At 35.7% G+C, this 22,938-nt stretch overlaps 1 protein-coding gene across 16 annotated transcripts in view; it reads left to right on the top strand.

Moving 5' to 3' along the window:
* The window catches only part of LOC129749058 (small conductance calcium-activated potassium channel protein), a 759,751-nt gene that overhangs the window by 710,581 nt on the left and 26,232 nt on the right, over window positions 1-22,938 (top strand). For all 16 annotated transcript variants that reach the window (XM_055743901.1, XM_055743886.1, XM_055743888.1 and 13 more), the window contains one exon: window positions 11,163-11,273. In XM_055743901.1, the coding sequence (XP_055599876.1) occupies window positions 11,163-11,273 (111 nt within the window). The remainder of the gene's footprint in view (window positions 1-11,162; window positions 11,274-22,938) is intronic.

Genomic DNA, 22,938 nt, shown 5'->3' with positions numbered 1-22,938 from the left:
ACCGTGTCATAGGCCTTTGTTTACTTTCCAGATCTGATAGATCTCTAAAATTTTCGGATCATTTGTTTTACAGATATTCAACGTAGTAACGAATATCAAAGGATTCTTTTTTCTAAAACTGGATAATTTGGTATTTTTCATGAAACCTTCGGACTTATTTAGGGTAGAATTGGACAACACTGCCTCCCAAAGATTATTCATTCAGCCTTACCGTGTGATTTCGAATGCGAGTGTGTCTTTTGGTATTAAAAAATAATGAATTCAATTGACATCACTGCTGAGCACTAGCGAGCTTCTAGCAGTGATGTCAATTGAATTTATTGTTTATCAATGCGAAAAGACATACCCTTCTTAACCCTCCAAAGCTGTTCTGGTCAATATGACAAACAACTTTATCATCATTCCAATATACTGAAGAACAGGGTATTTTGACAGACCAAGTATGTTCTATGAAAATAATGATCAAATTAACGACAAAAAATTAAAATTTGAGTTTTGAACATCGGTTCATAGGGAAATGAAATTCAGCTAAGCAAAGCCAAAATTGGATGTCTTTTTTAAGTAAAATTTTTTTCTACCGGAAGATCTGAGATAGCGGTCAAAACTTTCATTGATCCCCAACATGCCTATATATTGTCGGATAGATGGACTCTTGACGATTTCAAACATTAATGAAACACTTAAATTCAGAAAAGCTATCAGAAGTTATGAGTATTTTGAAAATAAAATTGATTTTTCGGACTTTTTACTTTCTGAATCAGTTTCTGATAACCTGGTAATACCTATCGACTTTATTTTGAAATGATGAACAATAAGAATAAATTACCTACACAATGAATATAATATCATCAAAATCGGTTAACACTTACAGCCAGGAGAACGAAATCAAACTTCAACTCAAATTTCCCCAAAACGGATATTTTGCGTACAGTTTTGGAAGGTTAAACAGCTAAGCGGAAAATATCCCTTAGGAAATTTATAAATTTGCACAAAAACCATCAGCTGGCTCGATTCCACAGAAGAAACAAAAATGATGCTGATTTTTCAGTATTAAATATTCAACTTTCCCATACAAATTTATCAGTTCAAATTTACTCATGTTAACGTGACTTAAAAATTCTGCTAAAAATCATGAACGAGTTTTGGACCAAGACGAAGCCTTTCAGACCCCAGAGTTTGAGAAATTCAAAAATGACCTCAAATCGACTCAGTCTATTCTGATATGTTTTTATGTTTCCAACATACGGATTTTCACAGCCCAGCAAGAATTCAACAAATCTGCAGCAAATTTTGCTCACTACAAGTATGGGTGAACAAGCGCTAAGACAATTCTAATTTTATGATGTGTGTCTCTTGTTTATGGGACAGAAATTTCCACCATTTATGTTGTGAAGAATCTTGATGATCTATGGCAAAGATGAATGTCCTCAACTGCAATCTCGGCAACAGCTGCCTGCGAAGACTGAGGGTAGAAACTTTACCGACAATGCTTGACGCCGTTCTGCAGAACGAACTGATGGGGCACGGTTATTGTCGTGTTTTCTGCAGCTTCTGTACCATTTAGCGAAGTAGAACTATTGCTCGTGAAGTTATTGTTGGGATGATTCAAACATTTTGTGATTTTAATATTAAATAAAAACTACAAAATCAGAATGAAAAAAAGAAAATTAAAAAATTGTAATGATATTCTATGGAGGAAAGTTGCTGGAGCACGGTCTTAATCAATTTTCTTATCGACTCGGAAGCAGTCATGTAAACTTTCATCCCTTCATCGAAACCTGAAACAGGACATTGTTGATGTAAGGACTAAATATGTACATACATAACTCCATGGTCTGGCTCACATGACCCATTTGTGAGATGAAATATTGCCCAACTCAGTTTCAGCCCCAGTTCATATGCAGCAATCGACCAGCAAGTTTGCCAAAAGCTGCCGAGATTAAGTGACATTATTTCTCTTCAAACAACCGTTCGTGCTGAAATGATGATGGCACTAATGTAGCTCGTTCTGTACATAAAGGTATGTCGTTCCTCTGTGCACTAGGCGAAAACCTGGGCCCAGTGTGGCAGAAAGGTGGGTTTAAGGAGTTTTAATTATCATGTCAAGCTACAAAACAGGCTAACATATCTGAACATATAATGAATTTGGAGTCGAGGGAGCTGAGTAGAAAAATCAACTCTATGTCATGGAAATTGTAAATAATAATCCTCTCAAACGATAGAAATAAATGATGATTTTTTAATTTGAATTTTGCTGAATTTTTTATTAGATACCATGATAAATAAATAAATTTTATTATCTTTATGTTCAAATTATAATTTTATTAAAAAAGCAAAGTTTCTCTATTTAGACAAAAAAGCTGAACACTAGGCACGTTGCTCTAGTTTATTCGGTGGCTCGTAAATTTTACACCTGCAACTGGTGATGGATGTACTGGAGCCAAAAACTCCCGAGTGGGCAATTACAGCGTCCATTTTTTGTTGGTACCTAATTCAACATTTACCCTGCAATTGGACGCCACCAAAATGCAACCACCGAACGGTAAAATCATAAATCTTCGCCACTATTCTGGGTGGCCAGTGCCAGTTTGGTCCTTTCCAAATCAAATCGCCGCCGAGCCAAGCTTTTAGCTGTGCAACAAACCAGATTCAACAAATATGTACGTACTCAGATCCTACGAAGCTATCTTGAAACAACAAGTGGAATAGCACAGTTTTAAACCGAAACCCGGTTTTGAATAATATCGGAGGGCAAACCATGTTTCATATATCATCCGGTTCGTTTGCATTGACCGGTATGATTCCGTTCTGGAAGCGGGAGGTCATTTAAATAAAAGTTTTACAATGTGGTGGATGTTTTTCGTCATGCTTGCCGGCAACTGGGCAGCAATAAGTTTTAGATAGGAGGTACTGGATATTTTTTAAATCATAAATAAATGATTTGGTGTCAATAATATTGAATTTATGCATACAATTAGCAAAACTTAATTAAATAAGTAATATGAGGAATGAGTGACATATTTAATACAAATAAATTAAGGGGGGGGGTAGGGTCTAACGGGTATAAAAAAACAACATTTTCACGATTTTTTTCTAGAGCTATCGTTCAAACAAATGTATTCAAATTTTTTGCATTATACAAAGCATTGTTAAAAGAACATTTAGTAATTTTTTCGTAGAAAAATATTGAAAAATGAGCCAGTGACGGAGCACTTTCGAGGATGCCTTTTAGAAAACAGGATTTGCGGTGGACACTGTATCTCAGCACAGAATCATCTGAAATCAAAAAATCCGGGCAAAATATTTTTAATAGATGTTTTTCTAGACCCCAACGTTTTTATTTAACTTAAAAAAAATTTTATGAAATTTTTGTGGCTGTTTGAAGTAAAAACTACGATTTTTCACGGAAAAATCCGCCATTTTTCACCTGTAAAATCTCCCCAAAGTAAAAAAAAACAAAAAAGAAAAACGTTGGGGTCTGGTATTTTATATGTAGAAAATATGTTCCAAATTTGAAAAGAATCGGATAAGTAGTTTTCAAATGACGATGTCCACGGACTTTAAAAATGTGCTTTCGAGAAAAACGCGTTTGAAGTTTCTGCTCTTGCTTTCTTGCAGTATTAGATAGGAGGAGATAAAGGCCTATAACTTCTTCAGTTTTGCTTCAATTGACTTGAAAATTTGACACAACATTTTTGAAATGTTTTACAATAAGAAAATAAATAAATAAAAAAATCGATTTTTTGAAAGTGTTAGACCCTACCCCCCCCTTAACGCCAATTACCGTGGCCTAGAAGAAATTGTTCAAGTCTTCTAAGCCAGAGGTTATGAGATCGAATCTTGGTTTCTTGAAAGATGTACGCTTAGTGGGAAGATGCATTGAGATCTCTTCAAAAAACATAAAATTTTACCAACATCCTACATCCTACGTTTTTTAAAATGCCAAATTTTTTCGAAAAAAAACTTTTTTCTTCGAATTTTTGCTTAAATCACTCTCTGGAGCCACGACTGCTATTCATTTCGATTTTTATAGGCTTACTCATAAGTGTTGCCCTAAAATTCGTCATACGAATGTTAATCAAATTAAAAATATTTCATCACTCTCTGGAGCCAGCACTGATTTTTGAGCGGTAAACAAAGTTGATAATTTTTTTCAAAGCAAGAATATTACGTGTTTGTATAACAGTTCATATTGACAAATATGAACAACAACTTATTAGACATAAATTTGCTGAGCACAAACAAGTATTTCAATGAAGGAGACCATTCTGTAATGTAAAAAATAATGATAAACCTAAAAACTAGAACAAATTGTTTCGCCCAAATCAGGAACAAAGTTTAAATAAAAAATTCAGCTAATTTAATTGCCAAATGAAAGCAAACTTTCGGCTTTGGGAACTTTTTAGTTGTTTTACCCAAAATAGCTTAGCGATAAGTAAACAATTTGAACACAGATTTGAAAATTATTCTGCTTCGTGATTTTCAGCTGTTGTTTAGCAAAGGATGGATCAGCAGTTAATTGTCAATCAATATTACCAAAGCTGTGTTTGACATTTCTAGTCTTCTTCGATCATATTTGTTCTAGTAAATTTATAACAGATCTAAGGAAATCCATTATTTTGGGTTTTTCATCAATTGCTACTATGTTTGAAACGTTATCCAATTCAGGCCCGTGCGAAGGACCCGCTCATGGGGGGGGGGGTGGGGTTTCAAAATTCAGAATCCAGATTTTCAAGGTTAAGAATCATTCCTTTTTCAAGCAAGTCATCAATAATGTATTTAAAATGATGTTCCTTATTGTGAACTAGACATTTGCTTGAAAATAAATACTAAGAAGTCAAGTTTTCAAATTTAACTTCAATTTTTCCGAAAACACAGAAAACGAATGCGATTTAAAATTTTGATTTAAAACCAGAATTTAATGCTTCGGACAAAAGAATCATAGAAATACAATTTTAAAAAATCACCCAGATTTAAATAAATCTAAATCCGAATTCGAAGATAAATTTCAGAGCAGGTAAAAATTTAATCATGATTTGAAATTATTCATCAAAACGATAATAATTCGTCTTAATCAACATTCCGTTTTCTTCATTTTCAACTCAAGGCATGATTTAAAAATTACCTTGTATTATTTTGAACTTTGAATTGCAAAATCATGATTAAGGAAAAAAAATCATTTTTAACTTATTTATACAAAACATTTATTTGAAAGAATTTATTCAAAACATTTACCTACTTGATGATTAAATATAATTTGATACAAAGAAAAATATCTATATTATTTCAAGAGTTCCAGTTGTCAAAATCAGTTATAAAATCATTTTGTATATTCAAATTCTTCCAGTTATCAAAGTTTCAAAAGGTAGAACTAAGTTTTTCTATTCTTCAGAACACAAAATTCACAATTAAAAAACAATGAGAAACATTTAAAATTATTTAAGATAAATTAAAAAAGGTTTGCCATTAAAATAATTAAATTTATGTGAAAATTATGAAAAAAAAAAATTGAGCAAGTTACATAAATAAACTTATGAAAGGTTTTCTGAAAACCTTAAATAAGAATCAAAATCTGCTGATTAATCAAGATAAAAAAAATTAAAAAGTTTTTTTATTGATTTTTGATAAGTAGGTTTTCACAAAGTTTGTTCGGATATTGCCCGGACGACAATTTTGAAATAAAATGCCCGGATTTTGCCAGGTTTTTAGATAAAAGTGGTAAATATTTAATAAATAGTATAAATGAAGTTAAGTGAACAAGTAGGAGACTGCTAAAACTTTTTCCGCCGATACGAAAATAACTTGCGACCTTGGGGAAACTTGATAATTGATTTGAAGATTTCTTGTTAAAAAAGAAATTTCTTAAAAGATTTTTAATTATGTTGAAAATTAATTTTTAATTATTTTCAAAGTTGATTTCAAAAACCAAAGCTGTTTGACAAAAACCTAATTGCATATTTGGATTCAAGGAACCCAAATCAATCAAAAAAAGCTTTTAAATTTCTTGCACCTGGGAAAAATGTGAAATTTGAGGCCTTGAGTAATTCATAAAAACTAATTTGAATATGGAGTTATGGATTCAGAAGAATGAGAAACAGGAAATACAATGAGGCTGAAATTGGTTTCTTGAGAAATATTTCATACAAGCATAAAATTTGAGATGATTTACCCTTTTCAAGAATCATGTGTTATAAAGTCATCGATACTAGGTTTTTGTTTTTATTTTACTAAATCTGTTGACTATCGTGAGTATTCAACACCTGTCACATGGTTACCAACTTGTGATACTTAGAATTTGTATTCTTTAAATGAATTTCAAAGTTCAAATGGTTGGTTTCGAATTTCAGTTACACTTCTTATTAAAAATACGTTCCAAACACGAGTTAAGGTTTTTGTGTGTCAAGTTTGAGTTTCAATACAAAAGGATAACTGAATCGCAAATCGAAATACAATTGATTAGATTAGTCAACGTCATATACAGTCGAAAAATGAAATGTCTTAGGCCTAGAGAGTGATTTAAGACTAAATTCCGCCGGAGGCGAGCCAATTTTCTGACATGTTTGTTAACAATTATTTTTAAACACCTTTCGGGATCAACTGATTTCCCGGTAAATTCATTTTTTGTACTGAAAATTTGAATTGAAAAAATCTCCATGGGGGGGTAAAACCCCTAACCCCCCCCCCCCCCGCCCCGTTCGCACGGTCTTGATCCAATTTTCAAAACGTTTATGAGGCTCTGGTAAAATTGTTTTTGGTTGAAATGCACTGGTTTGCAAAATGTACGGAATTTTAAAACAAGTAATATTTTTCAATTTTCCTAATTTTTTGGGAATTTCTTAACAATTTTTTTTTTCAAAATTTTTATTTGATTTATAAATGATTTGGCCGGAACAAACATATATCAAATAAACCCCCCCTTTCGATATTCCCGAAATCCCGAAGACGAGAATAAAAAGAGTTGAGGGTATTTCATTGAAAAAATTGATAAACCTTTCCTAAATTCAAACATTTGAAAGACCGAAAGTCAAACTGTAGAAGATAAGAATAAAATCACTTTTTAAATTCAAGGTTACTTAAACTGACGATCAAAAATCACTCGATTTTTTTATCGATTTTGTTTAACGTAGATTCTACACAAGTTTATGGCATGCAAGCTTCTTTTTAATTTGTTACTATTTATTTTAAAAAAATGGATAATTTTTACTATCCTCCATGTATCTGTCTGTCTTTAGCACAAATGCTGTAATTGATGAAATAAAAAGTCATTTGAATTTTCCAAATTCACCTTTTTTTCTAAAAAAAATTTCTTTCTAATAAAACTATAAAATCATTGTGAAAAAGTGGATATAATTTTCAAAAGATATATTTGTAACCTCGATTTAAAAAAAAATGTATAAATAACTGTCTGGAGCCACTGAAGGTGCATCTTTTTTAAATGATTTTCAATGCAATTCAAAACAGTTCGTTTGTTAAATGATGAACCAACGAACGATTCAGATAAAGTTAAATCAATAGTTTCATGAATTATCTCCATGATAACCATATTGCATGCGAGATTAATGAGAACTTTTTATTCTAGAACAATCCCGGAACTTCAATTTTCAAAAAATTCGCTAAAACAATTATATCTTTATATCTTTTTGAAACAAAATTATGGAAATTAAACTTTTTTAATGTTCATTGCAATTCAATACACGATGTTAGTTAGACCTTTTTAATCACACCATCTTTAAAAAAAATATCAAATTTACTCTCTAGAGCCACTGATATTAATAAATCAAAGTAACCTTAACACGAGATTTTACATAGAACTTTTGATGGTTCGATCTCTTGAACATTTTTGATTATAAGCTATTGTTTAGCCAGTAAAATAGATCTTAATTTGGTATTAGAACGTTCACAGTATCTTTGCATCGAAAGTGTTTTAAAACAAGCACATGGACAAATTATTTACTAGAATGAAAATTTAGCTGATTATATCCATTTCTTTGTGTTTGTAACCTTGGAGAAAAGTGCATAAATAAATGAAAAAGGCATTCAAAATGTTGATCACGTCTTGTCTTGTGTCTAACAAGTTTCTTTCTTCAGGAATAAATCAGCAGAATTTAGAAAAATCAAAGCATCAACTGGGTAAAGTCGTTTCAATTTCATTAAATTTGAGCAAAGTTTTACAAAAGCTTGTTGACGAAAGTTTTCAAATGCAGGAAAAAGCACTTCTTTAAAAGATTAACATAACTTCCTGGAGAAATTTGGGAAGAATGGCAGCTTGCTGTTGAATTCCTTGTCAAAAAAGAAATCACTCTCTGGAGCCACTTTCATTTAACAATGCAGCACCTTAAATTCATATGTAAATAGAAGTTTTAAAATCGAAAAGCCTAATTTAATTTATGTGCTCTAAATAGTCAACCTATGAAGAAAATTAATTTGTGATCTCAATTTTAACCACATATTCAAAACATTTTTGGCATATGGTGATTTCAAAATATTTGATGTACATAAATCCTCCAAAGTTACAATGATCACTTTGCATGGGCTGGGCATAGCAAATAACAATCCAAACTTTTTTTTATGCCTAAACTAAGGCAACAATGTTAACAGCAATTTTCGGGATCTTCAAACATTTTAAAGGAACAATTTAAAATTCTGTATCAGTTGTTATCTATTTGAAAACATAAATCCATGACTTCAGAGACTTATTTCCAGCTTTCTAACGAATAACCTTTCAAAAATAAACAATTGTTCTATGTATTTTTACTTTCAAAGTTCAGAAGTTAATAGGAATCACTCTCTGGAACCACTTTCCATGTACAATCAACTTTTGTACAAGCAAACAACGACGTTTTGAAGTACATTTCTCGTGGGGTTTACACGAACCTTGTTTAAAAAAACTAATATTTCGTTACTCACTGAGGTGATTGTTAGGCTGGAAATTTTTTTAAATCGATTAGGTATTTGTCGCTCAAAGCTGATATACCATGAGAGGAGGATATTAAAATTTAATTAAAAAAAATTCATTGGACAAAAGCTTACATACAACAAAATTGAATTTTATACTAAATACTTAAAACCAGAGCTGCAAATTATCAGTGTCAGACAGGCAATGTCAGCTGACTTTGATACTGCTTAGCATGTCTATGTCATGCAATACTGATTTTTGGTCAGCTACATAAGCTCACAATGTCATGACCAAGTTGAATGAACGACATGCTTGCTGTGACTTTTTTCTACTTAAAGCCTAAAACAACATTTTTTCAACTGTTGCGCAACTTCTAACGTAAAATCCATCCCAACTCAGTCAGAAAATGAAATAGAAAGTCGATCGTAATATTGACATTGCTGCCTGACTGACATTGTAGCTAGGTCATTCAACTGGTAGACGACTTTGATATTCTTTTGATAACATTGACTACTAGACGTTGGTCAGATGGAACGATATTGACTGATATTTAGCAGCCTTGCTTAAAACTTAATTTATGTCCCTAAGTCATTGTTAGTGACAAACAAAAAGCAAACAATCACCATTTCACCGCTCTCTGGAGCCACAGTGCAAAATTATAATCTAACTTAAAAGTTTCCAAAATTGTTCACGCATAAAAATAACCAATTAACTCATGTACCACGACATACAGGCCATCACAATATTTTGTTTTGATCGTAATGCAAAAAGTTAATCCAAAACAATTTGAATTATGAAGCAGGAAAAGAATGTAGGTAGGTACTAGCAAGTGTGTGTGGATTGCAAGTGTGTTTGAGTTTGAAGAAGGAAAAAGATAACAATAAATCATATCGGTACTTGCTGGCACTGTTAGCCCATAAAAGGAAGTGAAGAAGAGAAAAAAAAGTAGTATATGAGAAAAAATAAGTTCTTCATTGTCATAGGAGGCTTTGGGAATAAAACAGCAGATTTAAGACGTTTGTTGCCACAAAACGATGTATTTTCAATAATCGGAAGAAAACTCTATAATTCATGGTTTGAAGTTTAAAGAAAGTTCACTACACTTTTCAAATCTGAAATTTTTTGATCTGATTGTTTTGTATTTTTTTAGTTTGAATAAAAAATTGCATATTTTTTCCCTGCTAAGACAGTACACAAAGTTTTAAAAAATGAATAGCCATCATTTGTTGTCAGGCTGTCTGACTATTTTTACAAACTTGAAGAATTATCGGAACAAAAAGAAAAGTACTTTATTCTTTAAAATCATCTTTGAAAATCTAAACTAAACTTGTAATCTGAATCTTAACCACTTTCAAACAAACTTCATTGTTGATTCATTTACTCTCTGGAACCACTGTATTAACAATGAGTTGATGTTTTCTACAGTGTTTTTGCAGTGCAACATAAAACATTCATATGCATCAATTTTCATGAGACAATTTCTCATTCAACATTTAATCATTCGACATTGCTTTGAAGATTTATATTGATCTCATGGGATTCGTAAAATCCAAACTGATCGATTATGCATTGATATTTAAGTGCTTGAGTGAAAACTTCGGAAAATAATCATTATTTATTTCAGTTAGTAATCAGAAATCCAAAAATTGTTGAAATTTAACGGGCATGAATGAGCACAAACTTTTATAGACCAGTAACATCAAACTAAACCTTACTATGCACTGCAGCAGTTTTCGCAAACATTGATATCACAATTTTTACCTCCTCTTGCCTAACACCAGCAAAAAATAAGCGCCTGATTCTATGCAACATAGAAGAAAAAACAAAAGAAAAACACGCCCATTCAAAAGAAAAACAAATATGCTCAACATAAACATGAAGTAAATTTTCGAGAGCCGAACTCTAGTTTGTTATTCACACCATATTTTGCTTTTTTTCTTTCTCGTTTCACATCAATACAACAACGAAAACAAACGACGGACACAATCCTGGGCCGACATCCTGGAATGTGACGGCTGGCTACTTTCGCTTGCCATTCCACACATCAACTCGATCTCTACGGTGTCGAAAACGTGAAACCATCGTCACCAACCTACTGCCGTCTACTGTGGGGGAATCCACACTTCCGCTTCCGCAACAATCCGGTCGCCAACAAAAAATCCCGGATGTGTAATCAACAACCTTCAACCGGGGGTTTCCTCTACTCTGCTGCTTTGACGAATTCCAAATCCATCGGTTTCGGCATCGTCCTGTCGACCACATACAGGGTGCCGGCTGTACGGCCCTACTGGTGGCCGTCGTTTCCCGGAAGCTGGAGCTAACACGAGCGGAAAAACATGTGCACAACTTCATGATGGACACTCAGCTGACCAAGAGGGTAAGTAGTCATCATGCCAAACTGGACCAGAGGCGTTCGACGTCTTGCTGTTTTTATTATTGATATCGGATGTAAAAATATTCTAATATTTGCAATAATATCTTAGACAATCGTTTGGTAAAAATTTACGATAGAATCGATTGTACAAAATTTACATTCACTAATATTCAAATTATATTATCAAACAATAATTTCAACCACCAAGATTCAGAGTTGAAAATCTATGCAAAAATTTGGAAAGCAAAATGAAAATCGAAATTATAACTAACACAATCAACAAATCAGACTAAATAATTGCCGATGGAAAACAAAAATTATATCACGAGACACCGAGCTTTTTCAACAATTCCTACCCCTTTTTTGTTATGATTTTTGCCCAAAACTGGATCTTCCGAGTGACGTCAGAGATCAGAAAGATTGAATAAATAGTATTGTCGGTTTATTATTCAAACGCAATGAATTCTAGTAGATGGTCAAAATTTGTGTTCGTTTAATTTAATTAGGCCGAAAAATTAATACCAACTTCTTCTTTTGTGCCCCGCCCCCCTCCAAAATTTCCAAAAAACACGAAGGAGGGAATAAGTAAAATTGGAAGTGCTTTATGAATATTTCTACAAATTTATCATCCGAAAGATTACAAGAGCGAAAAGCAAATTGTGAAAGATGTTTAATCACCTTTTGTATCTTAAATTTCATTGATTTTTTTATGGATAAATGCTTGAATTATAGGTTTTGTTATATTATATGGTATATCATTTTGTTGCATACAAGCTTTCGTGTAATTTATTCCAATTTATTGGTTTTTTGAATTTTTATTCATTATCTCAACCCATTGCAATGTTCCAACTCCGATTTTTTTTCCTTGTAGGGGAGAGCCCACTGCGACCAGTAGTTGATCTATTGTGGTTATAATCCCCGCGTTAATAGGCTCACCTGCACTATGGGTTGAAGTAACAGTTGATTGCTGACTAAGCATTTTATCCCAATCGGGTATGATATCAAAGATGTATGATATAACCTTCTTAGGGCTGATATGTAACCATATTTCTTGTGCGCTTATTAACTTTGCCCCAAGTACACGCTCTCTCCTATTTAGGAGGGCGCAGCAGTTGCATAGAAGATGCTCTACAGTTTCTCTTTCGAGCCCGCAGAACCGGCAGTCATCATTTTGAATAATGTTTATCCGTTTGAGATGTTGTTTTGTTGGACAATGTCCGGTTAAGAGACCTGTGTAAGTACTTAACTCATGCTTATTTAGGTTCAACATGTTTTTGGAGAGTCGTGCGCTTGGTTCAATGAATCTTTTCGCCTGAGCTGCTCCCTCTGCTGTTCTCCAATTGGAGACAATAGTGGTGCTTTCCCAGTTCTTGAGTTCCATATTCAAGGCACTCCCGATACTCCGCAGAAAGGTTCAGGTCCAATTAACAGGCCCTGAGATCCTTCCCTAGCTAGCTATTTAGTAGTGCATTCAGAGCCTCGTTTGATGTGCTTCGCATAGCGCCAGTTATAGCTAGGGTTGCTATTCTTTGAAGCTTCGCTAGTTTCTTCCGGGCCGTAGCTTGCACAGTTTTGGTCCACCACACTAAAGAAGCATACGAGATTTTGGGTCTTATTATAGCTGTAAATATCCAATGGATAATTTTCGACCTTAGTCCCCATTTTTTCCCTACTCCTTTGAGGCAAACCCATAGAGCTATTGTAGCCTTGGCTATTACATGCTCTATCTGCGGATTCCATGATAGCTTTGAATCTAGTATGATGCCTAAATATTTCACCTGTGATTCGAAGTTTAGCACTTCCCCGTCTAATGTTAGTGGTTTTAGTGCAGTTTTTCGTCTCATAGTGAATGCTATCACAGTAGTTTTGGAAGGGTTAATGTTCAGTCCCTCTTCCCTGCACCAGAATAGTGCGTAGTTAAGTGCAGATTGCATTCTGTTTGACAACACATTCTCATATTTTCCCCGAACTATTATTACTACGCCGTCTGCAAAGCCAATAACTTCGAAACCCATAGATACAAGTTTGTTTAGGAGGTTGTCCACGATTAATGACCACAACAACGGTGATAGAACCCCACCTTGGGGACATCCCTTTGTTGGAGTGGCTTTGATTGAAAGTCCTCCCAAACTTGCATAGATGGTTCTATTTATAAGCATGCTATTAGTCCAGTTAACAATTGCCGAGTGGCATCCTCGTCTTTTCATAGCTGTTTCGATTGAACTGTGAGATGCGTTGTCGAATGCCCCTTCAATGTCTAGAAAAGAAGCGAGTGATATTTCTTTTGCGTCTAGAGTCTTTCCTAGTTTTTGTGTTAAAGTGTGTAAGGCCATAACCGTTGACATACCTTTTTTGTAAGCAAACTGAAAATTGTTCAGCTTACTTGAGCTAAAATACTGCGATTTATGTCAAAGTGTCATACTGGCTACGAACATCTCAACCAAGGCAGGTGTTACCATTTGTTTTGCTTGCTGTATTTGGATTGGTATAATCCCATCTTCACCAGCAGCTTTGAATGGCTCGAATGTACTTATTGCCCAGTTAACCATTGACGGTGTAAAGATTGCGCGCGATTTGCGGAGAGCTTCATCACGTCTGACATTCCGATTGGGTTGTTCAGCCGGAGTGTCCTTAATCTCTAAACCGATGGATTCTGGGAAATGCGTACTCAGTAGTAATTGAAGGGTTTCTTTCGGGTCTGTAGTGAACTCCCCGTTGTTTTTCTTCAATTGCCCTAGTCCATTTGAGTGTTCTTTAGATAGAACTTTCTGGAGCCTGGCAGCTTCTGGCGTAGATTGAACGTTTTCACACATGTGCCTCCAACTACTCCTTTTAGCTTTTCTAATGTGTTTGTTGTACTCAGTTAGGGACTTACGATAGTCATCCCAGTTTGAGTCAGCTTTTGCTTTGTTGAAAAGTCTCCTTGTTGTTTTTCTTAACTTTTCGAGTTGTCTGTTCCACCAGGGAACTCTTCTATTAGAAACACGTTCCTTCAGTGGACAGCTCGCTTCAAAAGCGTATATGATTTTATTGGTAAAACAGTTTGAAGCTTCCTCTAGCTGCTTTGTTGTTCGTATTTTCACATCCAACAAAGGTTTGCAAACTTCAAGTGTGTGTATGTAGAGACTCCAGTTGGTGTTCCTGGGGTCTCTATAAACGTCCCTGATTATTTCCCCTCCCACTATATCGAATGTAATATGTCTATGATCAGACAGTGATTCTTCATCCGATACCTCCCAGTTTTTTATTTTTCCCAGGAGTAGTGGTGTACATAGGGTTAAATCGAGGACTTCTTGTCTGTTCGTCGTTATAAACGTAGGTTTGCTTGTTGATGTTGATGTCTTTTGAATTTCAATATTGTTTTGTGAAAGAAACTCTAATAAGGACTCACCTCTAGTGTTAATATCTGTACTTCCCCACAGCGTGTGATGTGCGTTAGCGTCGCAGCATATGAGAAACTGCTGGTTAAGTGCCCGGCATTTTCTCATCAATTCTACTACCATCGGTGGGGGTATATCGGTGCTATCTCCGGGAAAGTACGCTGAAGCTACACTCACCGTGTGCTTACATTTCGGTGTTGGTACTTCTATCCGTATAGCCGTGATGTCTCCGTCGATAAATTCTGAAAAAGGAGTAAATTTAATTCTTTTGTTAACTAGTAGAGCAGCCCTTGGGTGAGCGCTCCGTTCGTCGTAGAGAATCTTACCATTCGGGGTATAGAGCCCTTGTACCTTACCCTTGTTAACCCAAGGTTCTGGATAAAGGCAAGGTCCAGGTTTTCGGAGACGAATCTTCTCAGTAGTGTACTCGAGGCTCCTACAGCATGGTGAAGATTCGCCTGAACACACTTTAAGGTGTTCATTTCTGTGGTTTTTTGCCCAACGAAGTGGGGCAAGACACCGGCTTTTTGCCATTTGCATATGTTTGTTTGTCCCGTATCGGTTTACTCCATGTGCTTTGGGTTGTTGGAGCTGTTTTGGCAGCTTTGAATTTAATTTTTGCAGGTTTGTTAGAGGTATCGTTATCTCTAGAACCGCACTTTCCACTCGGGCCTGGTTTTTGTTGATCTTGTTCCATGGTAAGGCCCAAGTTCAACGTACTAGTCCCTTCCGGTAAGCGATTTGCACGGGATTTACTGTGGCTTGGGATTTACTGTGGCTGTGGCTTCAGTGTCTCGAGCCTTTGGCCAAGAACTGCCTTTTTTATCGCCTGCTGTATAACTTTGAGTTGTTCCGTCGTCAACTGTGTGACCGGGTAGTTTTTAGCGAGTATGCCTACCCTAACAGAACTGGTAATTTCTTTGTACGACGGCCTTTTTTTGTTTTCACCCGATCTCACTGGGTGGTTGGCCCCATGAGATCGTCCATTTGACTTGTTGTTTTGTGTCCGTGTTTGTTTTTGCTCTTTAGGGTCTTGTCGTTTTGTTGGGCGATTGGCCCCTTAGCTCTTTTGGCCTTCGACTTTTCCACACTACATGAGCCATCCTTGTCCCCACTGCGAGCCCGTTTTGCACTTTTTGCAGGGGGTGTAGATTTCGCAGTGGTTACTAGGCGCATTGCCTCTTCATATGGCACGTTTTTCGCGATGAGCTTTCTTAGCCGTCTCTTCGCCGCACCACTTAGTTGCCGTGTATCGAAGTTTTTCGGTTTGATCGGCGTTTGTACCTCCTTGATGGTGACATTAACCCCATCGTCGTTGCTCTCATCATCTCCTTCCGCGGGCGAATCTAAAGCGGAGGAGGAAATGGATGGCACTCCTGTGAAAGACTCGTTTGAGAGCTGTTCTACGAGTTCACTTTCGTTCGTATCCATGGTTTCCGGCTGAGACGAGCAGTCGGCACTCGTATTATTGGTTTTTGATTTATTTGTGTTCATTTTAAGTCCCACGATTAGCTAGGGAAGAAACGGTCCGCTGTGTCAGTGCCCTGCTTTAACACAGTAAGGGCTGTATACTGTGGGGTGCGCCCTGGTGCCCCATAGGTTCCGTTAGCGACTGAGATTCCCTCCAGCCATACATCCTATCGTCACGGTGCCTTAGGATTGGGGCACCTCCCCACTTGGTTATTGTCGGGTTGACAACATTGCCCGGGCTTCGCCGCCAGCTGCGTATACACTTTTAGCTGGCTGTCATTTGTGATCATATGACTCGTGGAGGCGTGAGGTAGGAGCGAGTGAGGACCAGAATTGTGTTTGTCTTTCCTTCCAGATTGTCGACTCACCATTTGAAGCCCAACTACGATTGGAAAAAGAAGTATTTCAAATTTGTTTAAATAATATTAATAAACAAATAAATAGAAAAAAATTATAAAAATTAAATTTTATTTGGGTGAAGTATTTTTACCGGTGCACAATGGGGAAAAAAGTGTACAAACCGCGAAGAAATTCAATATCTTTCGTGCTACATGACCCAAATCTATGGAAATATACTTTCCTTTTGTGAAAATTTCCGGAGAATCGATTGGACATAGTTTCAAACGCCGCACAAGCTTACGAACGGAGATATAGTGCCTTTTTAACCCCTAATTCCCCTATATTTTGTAAACATTCCAGAAAAACACTGATTCGAACCAGAGAATTTTGAACGAAAACAGACCTATCGTGTGTAATTTTTCCTGAGGAATCGAATGAAGGCTGTTCTGGCCTCCGCACGCTTCAGAAAATGGAGTTATGGCTGTTTTTACCCTCAATTTCCCTATATTTTTCAATTATTTCAGAAAAAAGCAAATTCGAACTTGAAAATTTGGAACCAAATGGGTTGTATTTTGTGTGATTTTTTCCGAGAAATCGAATGAATGCTGTTTGAGCCCCCGCACGCTTTGGAAAATGGAGTTATGGCTGTTTTACCCTAAATTCCCCTCAATTTTTCAAATTGTTAAGAAAAAGCATGTTCGGACTTGAAAATTTTGAATCTTTTGGAACTTATCTTGTGTAATTTTTTCCGAGGAATCCAATAAAGGCTGTTTGAGCCACCGCACGCTTCGGAAAATGAAGTTATGGCTGTTTTTACCCTCAATTCCCCTACATTTTTCAATAATTTAAGAAAAAAGCATGTTCGGACTTGAAAAATTTGAACCAAATGGAATGAATCCTATGTGATTTTTTCCGAGGAATCCAACGAAGCCTATTTGAGCCACCGCACGGATAAGGAACAGGAGTTATGGCTGTTTTACCCTCAATTGCCCAACATTTTTGAAATAGCTCAAAAAAAGCATGTTGAGACCAGATAATTATGAACCAAAAGTAAGGTATTTTGTGGAGTTTTTTCCGAGGAATCGAATGAAGGCTGTTTGAGCCGCCGCACGCTTCGGAAAATGAAGTTATGGCTGTTTTACCTTCAATTCCCCTACATTTTTCAAATTGTTAAGAAAACGCATGTTCGGACTTGAAAATTTGGAATCTTTTGGGACGTATCTTGTGTGATTTTTTCCGAGGAATCCAATGGAGCCTGTTTGAGCCCCCGCACGCTTTGGAAAATGGAGTTATGGCTGTTTTTACCCTCAATTCCCCTACAGTTTTCAATGGTTTCAGAAAAAATCATGTTCGGACTTGAACATTTTGAACCAAATGGGTTGTATCTTATGTAATTTTTTCCAAGGAATCCAACAAAACCTATTTGAGCCACCGCACGGATTGGAAACAGAAGTTATGGCTGTTTTACCCTCAATTTCCCCACATTTTTCAAATAGCTCAGAAAAAGCATGTTCGGACTAGAAAATTTTGAACCAAATGGAACGTATCATGTGTGATTTTTTTCGGGGAATGCAACGAAGCCTATTTGACACACAGCACACATCGGAAACAGGAGTTATGGCTGTTTTACCCTCAATTCCCTTTCATTTTTTCAAAAAGTTCAGAAAAACCATGATCGGACTTGAAAATTTTGAACTAAACGAGACTTATCTTATGCAATTTTTTCCGAGGAATCCAATGAAGCCTGTTTAAGCCACTGCACGCTTTGAAATAGTGAGTTATTGCTGTTTTTACCCTTGATTCCCCTACATTTTTCAATGATTTCAGAAAAATGTAGAGGAATTGAGGGTAAAACAGCCATAACTCACTATTTCAAAGCGTGCGGTGGCTCAAACAGGCTCCATTGGATTCCTCGGAAAAAATTGCATAAGATAAGTCTCATTTAGCTCAAAATTTTCAAGTCCGATCATTATTTTTCTGAACTTTTTGAAAAAATGAAAGGGAATTGAGGGTAAAACAGCCATAACTCCTGTTTCCGATGTGTGCGGTGTGTCAAATAGGCTTCGTTGCATTCCCCGGAAAAAAACACACATGATACGTTCCATTTGGTTCAAAATTTTCGAGTCCGAACGTGCTTTTTCTGAGCTATTTGAAAAATGTGGGGAAATTGAGGGTAAAACAGCCATAACTTCTGTGTCCAATCCGTGCGGTGGCTCAAATAGGTTTTGTTGGATTCCTTGGAAAAAATTACATAAGATACAACCCATTTGGTTCAAAATGTTCAAGTCCGAACATGATTTTTTCTGAAACCATTGAAAACTGTAGGGGAATTGAGGGTAAAAACAGCCATAACTCCATTTTCCAAAGCGTGCGGGGGCTCAAACAGGCTCCATTGAATTCCTCGGAAAAAATCACACAAGATACGTCCCAAAAGATTCCAAATTTTCAAGTCCGAACATGCGTTTTCTTAACAATTTGAAAAATGTAGGGGAATTGAAGGTAAAACAGCCATAACTTCATTTTCCGAAGCGTGCGGCGGCTCAAACAGCCTTCATTCGATTCCTCGGAAAAAACTCCACAAAATACCTTACTTTTGGTTCATAATTATCTGGTCTCAACATGCTTTTTTTGAGCTATTTCAAAAATGTTGGGCAATTGAGGGTAAAACAGCCATAACTCCTGTTCCTTATCCGTGCGGTGGCTCAAATAGGCTTCGTTGGATTCCTCGGAAAAAATCACATAGGATTCATTCCATTTGGTTCAAATTTTTCAAGTCCGAACATGCTTTTTTCTTAAATTATTGAAAAATGTAGGGGAATTGAGGGTAAAAACAGCCATAACTTCATTTTCCGAAGCGTGCGGTGGCTCAAACAGCCTTTATTGGATTCCTCGGAAAAAATTACACAAGATAAGTTCCAAAAGATTCAAAATTTTCAAGTCCGAACATGCTTTTTCTTAACAATTTGAAAAATTGAGGGGAATTTAGGGTAAAACAGCCATAACTCCATTTTCCAAAGCGTGCGGGGGCTCAAACAGCATTCATTCGATTTCTCGGAAAAAATCACACAAAATACAACCCATTTGGTTCCAAATTTTCAAGTTCGAATTTGCTTTTTTCTGAAATAATTGAAAAATATAGGGGAATTGAGGGTAAAAACAGCCATAACTCCATTTTCTGAAGCGTGCGGAGGCCAGAACAGCCTTCATTCGATTCCTCAGGAAAAATTACACACGATAGGTCTGTTTTCGTTCAAAATTCTCTGGTTCGAATCAGTGTTTTTCTGGAATGTTTACAAAATATAGGGGAATTAGGGGTTAAAAAGGCACTATATCTCCGTTCGTAAGCTTGTGCGGCGTTTGAAACTATGTCCAATCGATTCTCCGGAAATTTTCACAAAAGGAAAGTATATTTCCATAGATTTGGGTCATGTAGCACGAAAGATATTGAATTTCTTCGCGGTTTGTACACTTTTTTCCCCATTGTGCGGTGGTTTGGTATATTTTGGTGAAAAAGATGGAACTATGCACAATTTTTTTGAATGTTTGAAAATAAATTGATAATTTGAAAGAAATTGAATAAATTAATAATGAGTTGCAAAGTTCCGAATAGGAAGAACAATCGTACTCGTTTTCAGGACAAAACTTTTAGTTTTCTCATACAAACTTAAAAGTAAATATTCACTCATAAAAACCTAACTTTGAAAATCGACATAAAAAACGGAAGATTTTTTAACCAAAGCCAAACGTTTTTAGATCTCAGGACCTGGAAAGTTAAAAACCGACCCTAACTCGACTTAGTGTAAAGATAGTTTATTTGATTTTCTCAGCTTGATGGATTAATTTTTCAGTACCTACGATTTATTGAACGATACGAAATATAGTCCAAATGAATATGTAAACAAAAATGAAAAATACACGGATCAAATTAATTCTTAAGGAATACCATCAACTGGCGCATCAAATAACATTTTTTCAACTTCAATTACTTCTAAAAAATGTATGTCGAAAGACATGGCCGCAGGAACGGGGAATATTGACCCGAACAGCTTTGGAGGGTTAAAAACATATTCTTCACACAAATCAAATAAGTCAAATCTACCAAAAATATCAACCATTGATGAGAGTAATTTCTTTATTTTGCAACTTAAGGCTTCATTTTATCAATTAAACTTCTGAATCTGAATAATAAATTTGAAATGAGATTAACCTCATTCGGGGCTTCTGATTTTATATTATCAAATTCAAACTGTTTTTCTGTTTTCGGGTCATATTGACCCGAACAGCTTTGGAAGGTTAAAAACATATTCTTTACACAAATCAAATAAGTCAAATCTACCAAAAATATCAACCATTGATGAGAGTAATTTCTTTATTTTGTAACTTAAAGCTTCATTTTATCAATTAAACTTTACATTTTAAGATTTAAGGACGTATTTTAAAAGGGACGTTTTAATACAAAAAACTGTTAATGTTAAGAATTTAATAATTAATAATCGTATAAAAACATGATTTAATAAAATTTTAAAACAGCCCCCCTCCCCCCACCCCCCACCCCACCCAAATTATGCACGATAGTACTTTTTACAGGCAATTCAACGCTATTAAAATTTTGCATGTCCGATCACTACAATCAGATACCAGCAAAAGAAAGTATCCCATTTCTAAATGAACTAAGATTTAGGAGTACTCCCCTCGAAATGCTTAATTTCCATGTAACAGAATTCAGCAAAATTCGGCATTTTAAAAGGATTCAAAAACATTGTACATACCTATCTCATCCCTAGATCTACTTCTGCATACATCCCTCTCAAACCGGGTGAAGCATGACAATCAATCAAACTGGTTCTCTGGGGCGTTCACCATAAGCATCAGCACACTTGAATACTTCCGTCTGCACATTCAGAACCGATTTTCATCACTGGGCTTACCAAAAACGAACGGGTGGGGAATGAGCCGGTACACAAATTTAGGATGGTAAACACTCAGGACATTCTATACCTCCATCCGATGATTACAGGACTAACTGTGGACTTGAATCGAAAATTTTGTTTACAACCAGCAATCACTTTTTTTTACACCCCGATGTAAAATCTGACACCTTGTTGGATTGTGTGAAAGCCGATAATAGTAGGCTCGGGTGTTCTGAAATTCGTAAAAAAAACGTGCCTGATACCAATTTTGATCGATAAATAATTCGTTCGATATGAGTAATCAATGAAAATGTTGTCTTCAAAACACGAATTCTTATAGGTGACGGATACCTAAAGTTAGAAGCTAGAATGTTTACATTCTGTTTGCTTTGGTTCAGCAACAGTTAGGGTACTTAGTGTCGATCCCACAAACTATCAAAGAAAGTTGGGAAACCTGCCACGACCCTTTTTCCGATGGTCCAAAATAAGACCTAAAGCTAACAAATCCGTCCGTCTGGCAGCTTCTAACTACCCATTTCGAAAACTTTTCGGCAGCCTTGGTCTGGCCAAAGTCATATCATGGTGGTTGAGTTCGCCCTACATTATTGTTGAGCTCATTTGTACCAATCAACCGCAAAAAGGATTAAATTGAAACTTGCATCTAACGGAGCGTAACCAATTAATTTTTGTGTGCAGAAGTATCGGTCCGCAAAAGCTCTCGTGCGTCTCGTCCTTGCATGGCGTTTGCGGCCATAAAATCACTGGAGTAAAACCTCATCCCGAGCAAACCTCAAACCTCAAAGAGGTGTGGATTGGTTATGGGATCACGTATATCTTTTGCTAACGAAGTTCGTTTCCTGACGTGCTGGAAGGGTTGGATGGATAATTTACGTGTGGCATGGATTTATTTTATTTTATTTTTTGAGAATGGTTTCATGAGGACACGTTGGTGAGTTTTCAAGAATGGAAGCTCAGAAAATAACACTAGTTTACAAAATTTTTAGAGACAATCAAAACTTCACTGATTGGCCATTGTTTCTAACGCAAAATCGGGCACTGAATCCGCAAATAAAATCTAAAAAAAAATGAGTAAAAACAATAATCGAATTATGCTCAACAAATAAAATTTTTGATAAAGAATAAAAGTTCTAACATATAAATCCAAATATCTCGGACTATATAACATCAACTTAAAACAGGGGTGAGCAACCCGCGGCCCTCGAGACTTGTTCGTGCGGCCCGCGAAGGTTATCTCAAATTAAATTTATTTCATGATTTTTTTTCTACGATAGATTGGTGATTATAATGAAATACATATCCCAACTAAACTAAAAGAAATCAATAACTTGATATGCACGTCATTTTTTTTTTTGCAGTTGCATTTGACCCATAATCATCCAGATTGTTGACTTTTTTGTAGGATTTCAGCTTTTTATTGAGTTTATTCGAAAAACGTATTATAGTAGTAAATTGAATCTTTATTTTTAGTTTCAAGCAAGTTAAAAATGTATGATAAAGTGAATTGTTTTTGTTCTTGATTAATGACAGAATTAAGGAAAGTTGTGTTCT

This window comes from Uranotaenia lowii, chromosome 2 (assembly GCF_029784155.1).
Source record: "Uranotaenia lowii strain MFRU-FL chromosome 2, ASM2978415v1, whole genome shotgun sequence".
NCBI classification, from domain to species: Eukaryota; Metazoa; Arthropoda; class Insecta; order Diptera; family Culicidae; genus Uranotaenia; species Uranotaenia lowii.
The sequence above is the reverse complement of the archived record's forward strand: the minus strand, read 5'-3'. Positions and strand labels throughout refer to the sequence as shown.